The sequence below is a fragment of the Bos mutus genome, chromosome 15 (genome assembly GCF_027580195.1).
Source record: "Bos mutus isolate GX-2022 chromosome 15, NWIPB_WYAK_1.1, whole genome shotgun sequence".
In the NCBI taxonomy this organism is placed as follows: Eukaryota; Metazoa; Chordata; class Mammalia; order Artiodactyla; family Bovidae; genus Bos; species Bos mutus.
In genome coordinates this window covers 5,727,002-5,742,757 of record NC_091631.1, presented here as the reverse complement: position 1 = coordinate 5,742,757, position 15,756 = coordinate 5,727,002, and the positions used below count along the sequence as shown (strand labels likewise).

The window sequence follows — 15,756 nt, the reverse complement described above, 5'->3', positions numbered from 1 at the left end:
AGCCTGAGACAAAGGCAGACGACCACCTGGTGTGGAGCGAGGGCGGTCATCGTGGCCCAGCTGGCCGGCCGGCTGGTGTGCCCCTGGGAACAGGGGTGCCAGGGAGCTGTGTCACGCGGGGCCAGGCAGCCGCTGACAGCGCTGGGCCTCTACTTTCCTATTTGTTCTCCTCATCCTGGGCCGGAGAGCACTCAGAGTGCGCTCAAAAGACGTGCGTTCCCTGGGGGTCCAGTGGCTAAGACTCCTGCTCCCAATGCAGGGGGCTGCGGTTCGATCCCTGGTCAGGGACTAGATCCCACATACCACAACTAGAGATCTCGTGTGCCACAACGAAGGGCTGGTGGACCCAAATAAATAAAATATTAAAAAAAAAAGAAAGACGTCCGTGGCCTCACTCAGCCTCGCTCATTTCCTGCTGCCTCAGTCACCTGACCACTTAAACGCCTCCAGGTGATCTGGGGCTGCTTTCTTCACCCGAGGTCTTCGGAGAGTTACAGAGTTGCAAGTGGTGTATTTTTTCTGTGGAAGAGAGTATGTTGCTTTTGTTGGAATTCTATAGCAGTTTTTGATTGGAAAAAACGTTAAGAATCAGCTACAGGAAAGAGTTCTGGATGGCAAACTTAGGAAGCCTCATTCTGTCACTGATCCGCTGGAGACCCGTGGTGGGTCTTCACTTCCTTACCTGAATATTGTTCACGGTACTTCCTGCCTGGAGTACAGAAATGAAGGTGACGGAGACCTGGAGAGCCTTTGGACAACCTGGGACAAAGTCTTGCCCATCTTGATTTACCCTGAAATATCAGCCCTAAGGTATGGGGCGTTAACCCACATGACCCAAGACATCAGGAGCAAAGAACACCACCAAAAAGGCAGGCTTAACTCGCTCGGAGTCCAGCACAACTAGGTCTGGGATGGGGCGCTGCTCATTGTGTCAAACATAACTGCTCTCCTGCCACGGAGGAGACTTGACTTGCTGGTAGGGAAGAGAGCTTCCCAGGCTCCCCTGGTGGCTCAGTGGTGAAAAATCCGCCTACAATACAGGAGACACGGGTTCAACCCCTGAGTTGGGAAGATCTCCTGGAGGAGAAAATGGCGACCTACTCCAGTATTCTTGACGAGAGAATCCCGTGGACAGAGGAGCCTGGCGAGCTACAGTCCATGGGGTCGCAGAGAGTCGGACTGAGAGACTAAAGAGCAACAAACCACAAGAGAGCTCCCCAGGCAGCCCAAGATGGCTCCCGCCTGCAGAGACGCTGGATGCTGAAGACGACATATGGGGAGAAGAGAGGGGCCAAAGCCAGCTTTGCGTCTGGCTGAGGAGTCTGTGACTCACACCGAGCGTGTAGGCTGGGGTTTCAGATGTAAAAGCCTCAGTGGGGCCAGGACAAACCGGGAGTAGAGAGCCTGCCTCTGCTAAGAGCAGACCACTGTTGCAAGAGAGGCTGGGAGCCTTGGTGGGGCAAGGTGAGCAGCCGGAGCCAGAGACAAGACTGCAGCGCTGAGAAGGACGCCCTGCGGGAGGAGGGGCGCAAGGCCCGCAACCACGGGGCTGCTGAGGGGGGCCGCAACCCGGGGCTCTTGTCCAGTCTCGGGAGAGGCGCCTGGGAGAGTCCTCTCGTGAAGGACTAACAAAGGAGGAGGCATCAGACCACCAGCGCCATGAGCTCTGGGGAACGGCGGCAAGAAGGGTAAAATCGTCCAGGGCAGACAGATCCAGGACTACGGACAGGCTGGGGGAGGGCAGAAATGGACAGATCCAGTGCCTGAATTAACAGCGGCACAGTCGTGAAGACGAAGGCTGTGTTCTGCAAGGGCACCAGGAGCTGGTGAAAGGGCAGGCTCCACAGTCCTGGAGTCCAGGAGAGCGTGGCTGGCAAAACCAAGCAGCCCCTGGCGCCTGGAGCAGCCTGACTAGGTCGGGCTGAGCCGGCCGCCTCCCTGTGGAAGGGGCTCTGAAAATTCTAGGTGGGATCAAAGAGCTGTCGTCAGAAGCAGACGTTCTTTCTCCTGGGCCACTGACCTAGCTCGGCTGACCAGGGCTCAGCCACCTGTCCCTTGCTGGTCCACCAGAAGTGACTCAAACACACATTTTGGGAAGAATCACCAAGGGCCCAATTGAAAGGCAACGTGGACACACCCAACGACCAGAGACCCTAGCAGACCAGCCAGGCCACGCCTGCTCTGCACTCTGCAGCTCCCCTCGGACGAGGCTCCGCGCCCAATGCGAGGGCCTGGAGGCAGATGTGACACTTAATCGGCTGGACCCCTGCACTGGTCCACGCAGCCCTCAGCCTGGTCTGCACTGAAGCACAGAGTTCGAGTCTCCCCACCTGGCTGGCTCTGGAAGCGGATGACACACCTGGAGGACTCCCAGGGCTCTGAATGACAGGAGGCCTGAACCGACCTCTCTGCCCCAAAACACCAGAGGAGAGGGAAGGAGGTGTCATAAGGATGTAGGGCAGCAATGCTCTGGTTCCCCACTGCCCCCCCACCCTCTCCTTCAATCAAGACCAGTGAATTATCATTTTCATTTTAAACTGAGCTTTTCAATCTGCCTTCAGTGTTATGAGATGGAGGCCCAAGCAGAAAGGAAAACAGGCAGAACACAGATAGAGCCAGGCTGTCAGAGATCAGTGGCTTGGCAAATTAGGGCTTTAACGCTATACTCTTGGTTTTATTTCTTAAGTTAGGGTCTGTGGCATTTACACAAACCCAAGACCACCTGCTGAATTTTTCAAAAAGGGTTTAGAAAAGAACTGTTGATATCTATGCTTCTGCCTGCAGGGAAACTTGACTATCACTAGGAAACCAGAGAACAAGGGAAAACAAAGAAAAAAAAACAATACTGCCTTAGATTTAAGAGCACTTGGTAACTACACCAATCTTTTGAAGATTTCTGGAATGGAGAGCTACCATTCCCGAGGTAGAAAGGACACTTTAAGGAGTGAGGCCAAGAACGAGGCAGGCTCTAGCAAGGTTCGGATTTCCCCTCTGGAAGACCGCACCTCACCAGCCAGACCTACAGGTGAACGCTGCTGACCCCAGTCCTCCGCCGGGACGCCCCCCTGCACACCTCCCCCAGACGCCCCCTGCACGCCCTCCCCCCGGCCCCCTCCAGCCACTCACTCCGGTCGGCAGATCACCAGGTCTCCTTTGTTGGTGCCGTAGGCCAGGCCAAGCCCTGGCTCGGGCAGCCACCGGGCAGAATTGATGCTGACATGTCTCCGCTGGTCAGCAGGCATGGGGTAAAGGACGTTGAAAACTCTCTGGGTGGGGGAGAAAGAGGAAGAAAAGAGAATGGGAGGAGAAACAGTCTGTTACCAAGAATAACAAAATCCAGGGGGAAACCAAGTCCCTCGTATGGCCTGAAGCAAGTTAACCACAGGGAAGAAAGGAAATGGTTAGACTGGGAATGTATCTGAGAGCCTGGGGACGCACAGGGGAGGGCGGGACCCTCTTACCTGAGGTGAGGGCTAAGGACTGGTCAGGAAATCACAGGGCACATGTGGACTTCTCTGCGTGAAGCTTCGCTGTGCTCACCTCACAGCCTCTAACGTGTCTCACTTCATCGCTTTCACTTAAGCCCCTGGAAAGCCCCATGCAGAGCCCAGCACAGCAGGAAGCATTGCCCCGAACTTTCCTCTGACCAGACAAACCAGGGAGAGCCAAGCTCCCCTGGTAGCCCCGTTACCACGGAAACCACAGCACTCTCACAGCAGTGGGGAACTGAAGGTGATGGGGGGGCGGGAGGGGGTGATAACATCAGAGAACATTCTTAATTCACCTCATTAAGAGCAACGTTAAAACTGCTATTCTTAAGGAAAACGAGAAGGTGCAGTAAGATGTAGGAAGCAAGGCAGAGGGAACTCTTGAAAACACAGGTACATGAGTTCTTTCTAGCGTATATAAAATCACCATTAAACAGACCAGTTCCCAAAGGGAATCTCCTTTCATCGGTCTACATCTTTCCAAAGCTACTATTTTCTCAGGGGGCAGCTTAGCTCTGTCTCAGGTTGGGCTGAAGGTGAGATCTGGCTACTGATCGATACGATGTTCCAGAATCGACTTCAGTCAGAGGCAATGGAAGGGTGAAGGGCAACATTTTAGAGTCAGAAAGACCTGCGTCTGAGTCCTGACATCACTGCATTAACAATGTCTCTGGATCTCCGTTTCAACATAGACAGCTGCTGCTGCTGCTAAGTCACTTCAGTCGTGTCCGACTCGTGCGACCCCAGAGACGGCAGCCCACCAGGCTCCCCCGTCCCTGGGATTCTCCAGGCAAGAACACTAGAGTGGGGTGCCATCGCCTTCTCCAATGCAGGAAAGTGAACACAGACAGCACCAGCACTCAAATAATGGGGCAGATAAAGAGAAACTATGTACATAAAATACCTAGGCCAGGCTCAGAAATGGTAACTCTGGTTATTACAATATTTCCAGGAACCAGCATCTGGGGCTTCAAAAAAAGTCATCAGGGCCTATGAGAAGGACACAAAACTGAGAATTTATACACTAGAGTTTTAGTCAATATAAAGTTTTCTCTTTTAGCCTCTTTTAGGTTTTTTATAAGCTAAGGATGAACTTCATCTGCCTTTACCTGTCGCTGAAGGCTGACGGAAGGGGGAAAAATGAGAGAACAAAGGACAGTGTAGTTTAGAAAGCGATCTTAAAAATGAATCTAGGGCAGCATAATAATAATTGCTTTTCTCATCATCCTGATGAGAGACCCCACTCCTCCCAAAAGTTAAACACTGAGCTAAGGGTCGACACCATTTACAGAAATCAAGTGATAAGAAGCCCTGCATTTGGGAACATATGTTCACGTGCCTTGGGTGTCTATCTGAAAGGTCTTCAACAGGACAGTCTCTAGACAGGAGAACTCAGTGGCGTGTGCGCTCGAGGTAGACACACACACACACAGAATCCCGTTGTAAACATTCTCCAGCTTTTGTGGTGCTGAGGAATGTGCCTGGGCAGCTAGTAGCACGCTGCTGGACGGCGCTGCTGCGGTCCTAAGGTCAAGTGGGTCTGTAACAGACGAGGAACCGGCTCTGCTTTGAGGCCTAAGACCGGCTGCCCTGTGGCCGCTGCTGCATTAAGAATCTCCTATGCCCTCCCTACCTCACTTAACTCCAGATGTAAGAATTAACCAGGGCTCCTGAAATCTTTGGTCTGAGGCAACTACTCAAAAAGGGCCCAGTGGGGTCTATGAATTTCTAAACGAGTCACTGCCTTTGGGTAATCTCTTCCTTGCACGTACATGTCTGGTAGGAGCTGGGAAGGATCCACGGCCACTCCTCTCCACCAGCCTCACTAGGTGACTGTCCACGTGATGGCAGGGCCAGTGTTCTGCCCTTTGCACCTACGCAACTCTTCTCCTTCAAGTCAGGGGATGGGTGTGGTGCCTTCATCCTTTCTCACAGAGGTTTTCCCTTTTCCAAAAGATAATCAATAGTTTCTGTCCACCCTATCGGCTCTCTGGTAAATATGACTCGGTATATAAACTCAAAGGACAAAGTGGTTGTCATCAGGCAACTGTGGCTGGGATCTCTTAAAGTGTTCATGTTTCCTTCTCCAAAGGTCCGATAATTTAAGGTGGGGATACACCCAGAGTTCAGAAGGGATGTGTGTTCATTTCAGTGGGTGGATGAGGGAAGCTTCATTTTTCACCTGTGGCAGCTCTAATGGGCCTCACAAGAGTCTCCCCTAAAATCATAACGATTCATTATTGCAGGCAATGAGGCAGAAGGGCCAGGGAAACTGGTCTTGCAAGAAGGGGGACGATATGGTTTGGAAATTAAATGCTTTAAGGTCGTGCTGAGTGTTTTGACCGAGGGCTCATAAGAATAAGGGGACTCTTTTCTAGAAATGTTCCTAAGAAAGAAGCAAACAAACACCTCACAGGTCACAAATTTAGCTTTTATGGCCTGCTACTGCAGAGGGATTAACAAGCAAATACTATCAATTTGCTTTCAAGTACAGGAACTTGCTTAGGGGACAAAACTCTCAAGAAGCCAGTATGACGGGTGACCCAGCTTAGGCGTGGCAAGGTCAGAGCGATTGGAGAGAAGTAATTACAGGCTGAGACCCCGAGACCCTGCCACACGGCTGTTCACAACCTCCATGGCTATAGGAATCACGGGGCATCAATTTGTCCTCTGGCTATGGCACACCACCCCCCTCCCCAAGTCCTTAAACAGTGTTGAAAGGGCAGCTCCCAAGAGCCCATCTCCTCCAGCGTTTGGGTATTAGGCTAAATCCTGCTTTGTGGCAGGAAGCCAGAAAATGCCACGTGAAGATCAGCAGCCTCCAGAATTCCTGATAAGCACTTGCTTACTTATCACACTCTAATGTGGGGATGGGAAGAAGGGAGATGAGGGCAAAAAGACAAGGGGGGATAAGGGCAGAGAGGAGGCAGGATCCCTGCTGTAAAGGTTCTGAGCGGCCATCGGATCCAGTGCTTCTGTTTAACACATGCCTGGAACTAAAGGACCCTCAAGGAATGAGCATCTACTCCGTGTGGAAAACCACCGAAAGGTGGGGTTTCCATTCCTTTCTCTGGATGCAGTTTAACAGCTCAAAGCATCTCAAGGGCCGGGGATGACTCCTCACAATCGGCCCCATAGATAACTGAATACCTGGGCAGCAAGTTCCCCGATGCTGACAGATGGTTGGGTAGCTCTGGCTACTCCCAGATCATTTATGGTTCCAGCCATCAGTCTTTCCAACCCTGTGACTGGGTGATCTGTGGGTTCTCCTCCCACACTTCCAACAGGGCTTGGCACTAGCTCTGCAAACCCGAAGTCCATCAGCACCAACAAGAGAGAAGATTCGAGACAGCGCAAAGGAAGCTCTGGCCTTTATTTTAAGGCACCCCAAATATATCTCCAGTAGAGCCTTCCTTAACACTAGTCAGGTGTCTAGAAACTCCCTGCTGGATGTTAAGGACAAAGCCGGGGGCCTGCCAAAAATTCCTCCCCGTCTCTGACGAAAGACAAGCTACACCACCATTATATACTGGAGGAGGACGATCAGGTCCTGGGTCCCTCTGGGGAGCTGGACATGAAACCCAGCTGCTGAGTCACGTTTGCAGAGCCCTGGTTTTAACCTGTCTCTCCTGCAGGTGTTCCCTGCTAGACGACAAACACTGAGGGGAGCCTCCCCCGCCCCCCCCACCCCAAGGAGGCTGTTCTTATTTCTAACGTCTATGAGCGGAATGGGAATCAATAAGCCAGAAGGAACACACATTTCAGTCATTGCAGTCTCAGTGTGTCAAGAGGGGATGAGTCAGGTCTCCAGGATCGTTACAGTTCTGAGGCAGTGGGAGAAGACAAGGATTCTTCTACTTCTGGGGCCCAAGATGGTCTCTTGTACCACTCACCTCTCCATCCCTCAAACCCTCTTAACTAACAGGAAGTAGGAACAAAAGCAATCGGTTCCAGGATCAAAACTAAAAGGGTCCTGTTTCTTCTTCAAAGACAGACAGGAAAAGAATGAGAGGCAGCCAGAGGAACGCAGTGGGGAACCTTCCTCTTCATCCTTTTAAAATTTAGAGGAAAAATGAATTGCTGCCCTCAACAAGATGCTTTCTTTTCCACTGCGTGTCAATAAAGCTCAGACCATTAGTCCAAACAGCAAACTGCGCTGCTCACATCAGCCAAGAACAGAACTCTGTGCTTATCTTGCTTATATTTGGGAACCTCACCATCCTGAAAGCCAGGACCCTGACACAGCGGCAAGAGGTCAAGAACTGCCAGCAGGTCGCCCTTGTTTTTAACTAAGACAATGAAGGCCTCTTGAATGAAGGGGACAACCAGAAATGCGCGGAAAGGCCGTGGGAGGAGTCACCAAGCCAAAGGGGCTTCGGGGCAGAAAGAACTGTGAGGAGGAGAGATGCCTTCTGGGTGGCGACGGGAATCAAGGGCAGCTTTAAGCTCTTAGAGAGGGTTCCTAGAAGAGAATTAACTCTCTGGGAAGTGGGAGAAAAATCAATGGAAAGCAGATGCTAAGAGACAGCTGACCTTTTCAGTGGAAATGGATGGCTACACATCTTGTCACAGGCTGAGAAATGCACGTATCCCAGAGGAGGCTGGGGGAGGAATACTGCGGTCACCTGTTCCTTCTATTGGGCTGCTGATTTGCTTTAGACGCATGTATTATTTATTCAAGTTTCTTCATCCCTAGGAAAATCTGACTGCTTTTCAGAAACTTTCATTTCTTTGACTGTCTTCAAGCCTTCTTTATATACTACATTGGAGTTTAGAACTCATAGAATATTGGTTTTGAAGTGGTTATTTAAGAATAAAAACCAGAATACCAAGTCATTTACTCTTTACTCAGCTGAAGCAGGAACAAATCTCCTAGATCACCCGTGTTTAAACCAAAGCTCTCCTAGCAGAAAAGAAGAGCAAACAGCTCCTTTTCTTAACTCTTGGGAACCTGTTGCCCTCCTCTGCTCCTGATAAACCTGGTGCCTTGAAGTCATTTCCAGCCAATCTCCTGTGATTTGTGGAGACCTACAGACTTTGTCTTATTCACCTGTTCCTCTCAAAGGGATCCCAAGGACAGTCAGAGAACAAGAATTTTCTTTTTCAGTCGGCCTGATGCTTTCCAAAGACCATCTCTCAGCATTAGGACGGAAGCACAGAGATATCTGACTTCAGCTGAGGGATCCCGTTCTGTGCTGAATTGAATACCAAGGCATGCAGGACTCCTGGAACTTCCAGAAGTTAAAAAGAATTACTGCCTCCTGTGCCCACACCTCTGTGTACAGCACAAGTTCTTAAACTTTTCTTCAGTTTTCTAAATCTCAAAGGAAATGGCCAAATGCTTAGCTGTTCTAGACGTTCGGCTCAGATAAGAGAGTCTTTCAAATATATTCATATACTTTGCTAAGTTTGCGACCCTATGGACCACAGCCTGCCAGGCTCCTCTGTCCATGGGATTCTCTAGACGAGAATACTGGAGTGGATTGCCACTGCCCTCCTCCAGGGGATCTTTCCAACCCAGGGATGCAACCTGTGTCTCCTGCATCTCCTGTTCTGCAGGTGGGTTCTTTATCACTGAGCCACCAGGGAAGCCCTCATCTATTTCACTTGATCCATACTTTTTTGAAAGAAGAAAGTTCAAGATGGGGGTAACATTAATAAAATACTTTCGGCTTCTAGAGATGGAAAAGTTGGTTCTCCAACCAATTCTTAAAAAAAAAAATAACAAAATGGTTCGCCTTTCACTTCTGAAACATCCACTGGGAACCTCTCAGCATGTCTCAGGGCTGGGACTAGAGCCCTGAGAGACTCGCTGATGCTGGGCAGAACTCTGGATAGCGGCAAGACACCCCATTTACACGAGGATTCCATCTAACACTTACGTCCAATCGCCATCTCGTGAGGCACAGGCCAGGCGCACCAACGGTGCCGGTGCGTAGGGGTGTGTGTTCACACACGTGCAGGGCACACACGGCACACAAGACTTCAGAGCGACGTCGTTTCCCAGAACGAACGCGGAGTGCCTCCTGGGTGCCAGGCACAGTGAAGGCTGGGGATGCCGCAGTGACAAGGCCAATAAGAAGCCAGACGTTGAGCGTGTGTGCACCAGGACAGCAGGGACCAGATCCATTCTGTTCACTGTACTCCCAGACCCGAGTATCTGGCCCAGGGCAGGGGCTCAGTAAGATTTTGAGTGAAAAGAATAAAATGCAGCACAGGCTATGTTCTACTAAGAAGCCATGGAGGGGAAAAAAGAAAAAAACCTGTCAAAGTCGAAGGAATCTGTCATGGAAAAAATTCGCCTAAACGAATGGCTTTGATTGCAGCTCTAACGTTATTTTCAATTTTGTATCTTGCCCCCTCCCTACTCTGACAAATCACATCAGAGACACCCCTGACTTCTCCCATACCTCCTCCCCCTTTCCTACGATGTGCTGAAGAAAGGAACTTTCCGAGGATGGATGCTTTGCAACCACATCTCTGAAGTCAACTTTAAGATAATTGCAGCGGAAGCGGCTTTTAATCAACTGACAAGCAGCTTTAAGAAAATTAATGAGGACAAAAATCTTAGGAAGGAGTAAATCATTTCTGACAACAAAGCTGTCTCTCTTTTATCCCCATCTCTCCTTGAAGAAATAGTACCCTTCCAGGATACAAAAATAAAATCTCTTTATTTTCTGTGTCTGCCACTCCCAAGGCCAGACAAGATTAAGAAGAGGCTCAGTTCTCTGAAGATTTCTGGAGAATACTCTGGATTGAACTAGAGTTATAGGTCATGTTTGAATATCAGACTTTTAGAATCTAAGTAAGTGCAGATGATTGGATGTGATCACAGGCTAAATTCAAGGCAAGGAGGAAGCCTTGGTAAAGAGTATATGTTGAAGACTGGAGCAAGGACAGGCCAAAAGAGCCTACAGATGCTAGTTACATAATGCTTGTCAAGTGCTGACAGCACTGGCCACCCTTCCTGACCCAGGGTCTCTGCTCCAATTTAGTTATGACTGATTTGAGTACTCTGGATGCCAAGTCTTTTCTGTGGTCCATTTTAATGAACCTATGGTAATAATCATTATCATCAGTCATCCCTAGGCTGTTCTGTGAAGATGGCTATGAAATGGTATGAAACAAAGCCAACCAATGTTTCTTTATGACCAAGGTGACACTAAGATAGCCATTAATGGGTATCCCAGCAGCATCTCCCATCCAAGGACAACAGTAAGTTGAATGTTGGGAAAAGGAACTCAACAACTACTCCTTCAGATGGGGAAGGTCCTAGAGAGAAAGATAAAGCTGCTGCTTCTCACTTTGTAAGACTAAGAATCTCCGTATAACATGCAGGCCAACAGTCATGGGCCTGAGTGAAGTCAACTGTGGGCAGGTAAGAATCTTAATTAGAACTGGGAAGAAGGCCCCACAGCCTTGGTCCTTAAAGTGCCATCACTCGGATGCCAGCAGGATCCAGAAATACTGAGGGGAGGAGGTCCTCATCAATTTTTCAACTTCTTGACGGTGTCTGAGAGATCTGGCTAAAGGAGCCACAGAAATGAACCAGATGAGGTTTCAGAGACAGGAGGAGACAAAGTGACAGGAAGAGAACAAATAACAGGCTAAACTGACGGGTCTGACTAGAAGCTCCGTGCAGCTGACGGCTGGTCCTCAATCTTGACTCAGCCGTAGACTCGGCTGGAGGGCTTGGTAAAGCAAGGATGGCTGGGCTCCACCCTCAGAGCTTCGGATTCAGCAGGTCTGGGATGGGGCCGAGAAGCTGCGCTTCTGTTAAGTTCCCTGATGATGCGGACTCAGTCCTGGGAATACACGCCGAGACCGACTGCCCAGTTAGATATGAGTAGGTTGCAGGTCTAAAAAGCCTGCCTTCCTTTTCTGCTGCCTAGGAACTACTGAGAATGACCTGGGTGCATATCTTTTTTTTTTTTTCCCTTGGTGACACCCTGAGGCATGTGGGGTCTTAGTTTCAAAGCCCCCTGCAGCGGAAGCATGGAGTCTTCACCACTGGACCACCAGGAAAGTCCTGGGGGATGCATATGTGTGGAGCTGGAGCGCTCGAGGGAGCAGGTACAGCAGGGGACAGCCCAGCACAGAAAAGCAGAACTCTCAGGGTCAAGAAGGGGCGCGGGGCGGTGGGAGAGCAGAGAGGAAGGCGGTGAGTAGGGGAGAAGCAGGAGGGAGAGAGAGAGACAGCGGTGAAGGGAGGGAAGGGCAGGTTCTCTTCCCCACACCCCCTCCAAACTAACCATCTGTCTGGGTAATGGATGCTCAATCCTTGAATACAGATTCACCACATAGCCACAAAGAAAAAGCTTTCAATAAAACTGGCCCTTAAGTTATTGGAGGCTTTGCCTTACAGAGCACGATACTGTTTCGGGAGAAAGGAGGGCTAAACTGCTCTCCGTCCCAGGGCTTGTTTCTCCCCCTCAAGTCCCTCGTCCATCACTTCTGCCGCACCACCCCCCACCCAAAAAAAAACGATCAGAGAAAAGCAAACCAGCACGGCTGAGAGTCAGGCGGCCAGTGCCTCTAGGATAAGCATGGGTTATGGGATGAGAAGCCCTGTCAGTTCTTATTAAACCACTTACATGCCTACGACCCCCACCTGCTGTGGGGAGGGCTGGTCTATGCATCTGGGAGAAGAAACATAACACCTGTTAATTCCTGGGTGGAAACCACGAAATGTATTCTTGCTTTCCAGCTCAAACTGCCCTAGCACTGCCCCCCACACCCCCACCGCTGACTCCTGCCCCCATTCCGAGGTAGAACAGCACTTGTCACCCATACAAACTGGAAGAACGGTTTGCTGTATGACTACTTCTAGTTTCATTAGTAATTTTATATTCTTGTTATTTTATGCTTTCACTGGTTACAACCAAAGTTATTACACTGTGCAAGTTGCCACAATTTTAGAAAATTAATTGCTGTTTTCAGTTACAATATTGTGCTTTGTTCCAATTAGGAAATGAAAGCAGAGAAGGAACTCAGGCAGTTTAGTGTTTTGAGAATTCAGCAAAACTTCAGCTTGGCAATCCCTAAATGTCCAACTTAGAAACAAAACAGAAATTAACAAAAAGCCCCACTGGAGCAAGTGTGAGGGAGTCAGGCAGCAAGTGGGGCCCTGAGGCCTGGACAACAGCATATCCAGCCTGGAGGGGCCTCAAATGGACAGAGGGAAGGGAGATACAAAATAGGCGTCCAATCTTATTTCTCCTGATTTGCCAATGATACTAAGATTGGGAAGACTAAGCCTAGCCTTATTCAGCAGAGAAGGCAAATATCTGAGGACCCTAGATCCCAGAAACAAGGATAATAATTAAACTGAGCATGGGGAAGAAAAGAATTCAGCACACAGAGATATTCAAGGGAGAACCCTGGAAAGCAATTACAGCTGAGAAAGGATGGAGGTGAAGCACGGACAGCCAAAAAGCTAAGAGTCTGATAGGAAACAACACAAAGGCACTGTGCCTTCAACAAAATCAGCAAAGGATCAGAGCACCACACACAAAATCACGGTAGGAAGGGAACCCGAGACTGTCTCTGCCTTGCTGGAGCGGCTGAGGGCAGAAACCTAAAATGAAGAAAGCAGTCATTAAGAACAGCAGTTCTCAAACTCAAGTGCATATGAGATCATCTGGAAGCTTGTGTGACAGACACAAATACCTGGTCCCCTCCGCCCAATTCTTACTGACTTCAGGTCTGAAGTAGAGCCTGTATTTTAACCAGGACCCGGTGCATTCTAATGCAGGTTGTCCAAGGAGCACAGTTTGACAAGCACTGATCCACAGGTCTGAAGAACTGCTGTTAATAAGTGCACCCAGGCTAAGAGCAATTAGCAATTCATTTTCACAGTGTTCATATGGGATTGGGTAAGGAATCATCGCTTGGGGAGAGCCGGTCCCTCAGTGGGAATTAAAATAAGTCAATGTTCTTGGGGATGTTCTCCTAGGAACATCTGCTGGCCCAACAATTTCACCTCTCAACGTTAGCACAGTGACTTCCAAGAGCTAACCCCATGGAGAAGGGGGTCTGACAGGAGCTCCAGGACAGGCCCAGGACCCACAGGCCCTTCACGGACAGAGCCTGACACAACGGAGGGAGACACCCATCCACACTCACCTGTGCAAAGAGGGAGAGGCTCTACGGTCCCATTAAACCCTAGCTCCCTGTTCTCAGACAAAAATGGCACTTCTTGCCTTAAACGGTGGTACAGCACAGCTGTCCCCAAAAGCTGGTGTCTTCCCTCCCACCAGGGACTGAATTCAGGGACACGTGCGGAGCGCTTTGGTGCCTTCGGAGGTAAGGGGCAACCAAGACCTGGAAAACCAGAAACCTTTCTGTAGTAAGGGAGTTTACAGTCAGACTGGGTGGACACAGGGTGAGCAAAAACCTTGCTGAGAAGCCCGGATCCTGCCTCCCGTGTGAGGGAAACACTTCCCAAATGAGAGCTTTCAAATTACTAAGCTCCTCTCCTAAGCGGTGTGGACGTCCTCAGTCGTGTCCAACTCTTTTGCGACCCCATGGACTGTAGCCCACCAGGCTCCCCTGTCTACGGAATTTTCCAGGCAAGATTTCTGATGTGCACTGCCTTTCCTACTCTGGGGAGTTTCCTAACCCCAGCACCGAACCCACGTCTCCTGCATCGGTGGGTGGATTCTTGAACACTGAATCACCTGGGAAGCCCCTGTTAAGCAGCAGGTGGAGCCTGTTGAGAATCAAAAGCCTGACAAGCCTGGGAGGCCTGAGAAGCAGCTCTTGTTGTTATGCACGCAGCAGCTGGTGGGGTGTCCTGCGCCCCTCATCTCCACAGCAGACTTCAATTGCACCCGCTACGAGGCGGGCCCCATCTGTGACAGCATCTTGGCTTCTACCCTGGAGCTGTCTGCCTTCAGCCAGGTGTTTCTGGCTACTTATGGAAGGGAGGAACCTTGCTAGGATGGCAGACTGTGCCCAGAAGTTGGGCAGGAGCCCTGGCTTCTGGAAGAGGCTGGAGATGTCCATTACTGCTCCTGTCTCTTAACGATTAGAAACCATTATTTCATAGTTAGGCAGGAAGGGTAAGAAGAACAGCAAGGACCACGACTCTAGGTGGTGAGAAGCAGACGCCAGGTACTTTTACCAACCAAATCTGCTTAACATAAGAATACTTAAAGTTCACCTTCCATCCTCATTTCTCTAGGTAAGAAAACAGGCTCGATGAACTTCCTGCGAAGTCCCCTCCCAATCACTCAGTGTCAACCATTTCCAGTCACACGGAATTCAAGAATCAGAACCTTCCTGTCATTATGATGTCAAAAGCAGACAATGCCTCGTTTCTGCCCTTGCCAGAGGCATGGTGGTACATGAAGTCAGCCTTCACTGGTCCTGCTAGTGACAAGCTGGAAATGACAAGGATGCTTTTCTTAAGATTCTCTTCTATTTCCTCAGCTTCTCCTAAATATCAGGTTCCTTATTAGGTACTTGGACTTCACAAAGATGAACCAGACGGGGTCTTTATTCTCAAGGAGCCGAGAGAGGAGAATGACATGGAGATACGGAATGGCAGTTTGGTATGACGAGTGTTAACCCAGACAGGGTGCTCCCTACTGGGGAGTGATCAGCCCTGTTTAGAGGATTCCACAGCAGGGAAGCAGCCTGCATGCAGTTGGGTTTCAGGGAGAAGAGGGCACTCCAGGTAAAGGCACCCAGGCAGGAGAAGGCCTTATTCGTTCCAGGGGCTTGGAAAGTGGCTCAGCAGAGTAGGGCTTCTTCCCTGTAGAAAACTGCAGCGAGAAGAGGCTAGAGATACCACATCTGGTCACCCGCTTTCTACTGCTTTGTATATCATGGGTCCTATCTTTAGGATTTTTCTTTAAACCAATGCTTCAGATTCCAGCCTGAATTCCACAAGCATCCACATGTGTGGCACTAAATGAGCAGCCCTGGGGGATAAGCCCCTATGGAGCTTAACACTGAACCTAATTGGGTGGATTAAACAGACATACCACACAGCTAAAGAAAATACAAAACAACACATGAGCAAGAGCATAAACTATAAGTGGCCCAGCACACAGCGCTGGGGGAATTCACAGGTTCTTAGCTTGAGACAGAGCTTAAATACCATCTAATTAGAGAACCGTTCAAACGCTCAACTCCCCTTGACAAAACCCTGGCCAAATGAGCCCCCGTGGGATGTGGGAATCTCAGTCAGAAGCTAGACTGGTTGAGTCCAGGAGGCCACTAACCCCATGCCAGAAGCTTTTATGGCAATACACGGAGGATG

The 15,756-nt window shown here is 49.8% G+C and overlaps 1 protein-coding gene across 7 annotated transcripts in view; it reads right to left on the bottom strand.

Annotated features, from left to right (window-relative positions):
• AMBRA1 (autophagy and beclin 1 regulator 1) overlaps positions 1-15,756 on the bottom strand; it is a 172,101-nt gene that overhangs the window by 12,814 nt on the left and 143,531 nt on the right. For all 7 annotated transcript variants that reach the window (XM_070383435.1, XM_070383437.1, XM_070383438.1 and 4 more), the window contains one exon: positions 3,127-3,266. In XM_070383435.1, the coding sequence (XP_070239536.1) occupies positions 3,127-3,266 (140 nt within the window). The remainder of the gene's footprint in view (positions 1-3,126; positions 3,267-15,756) is intronic.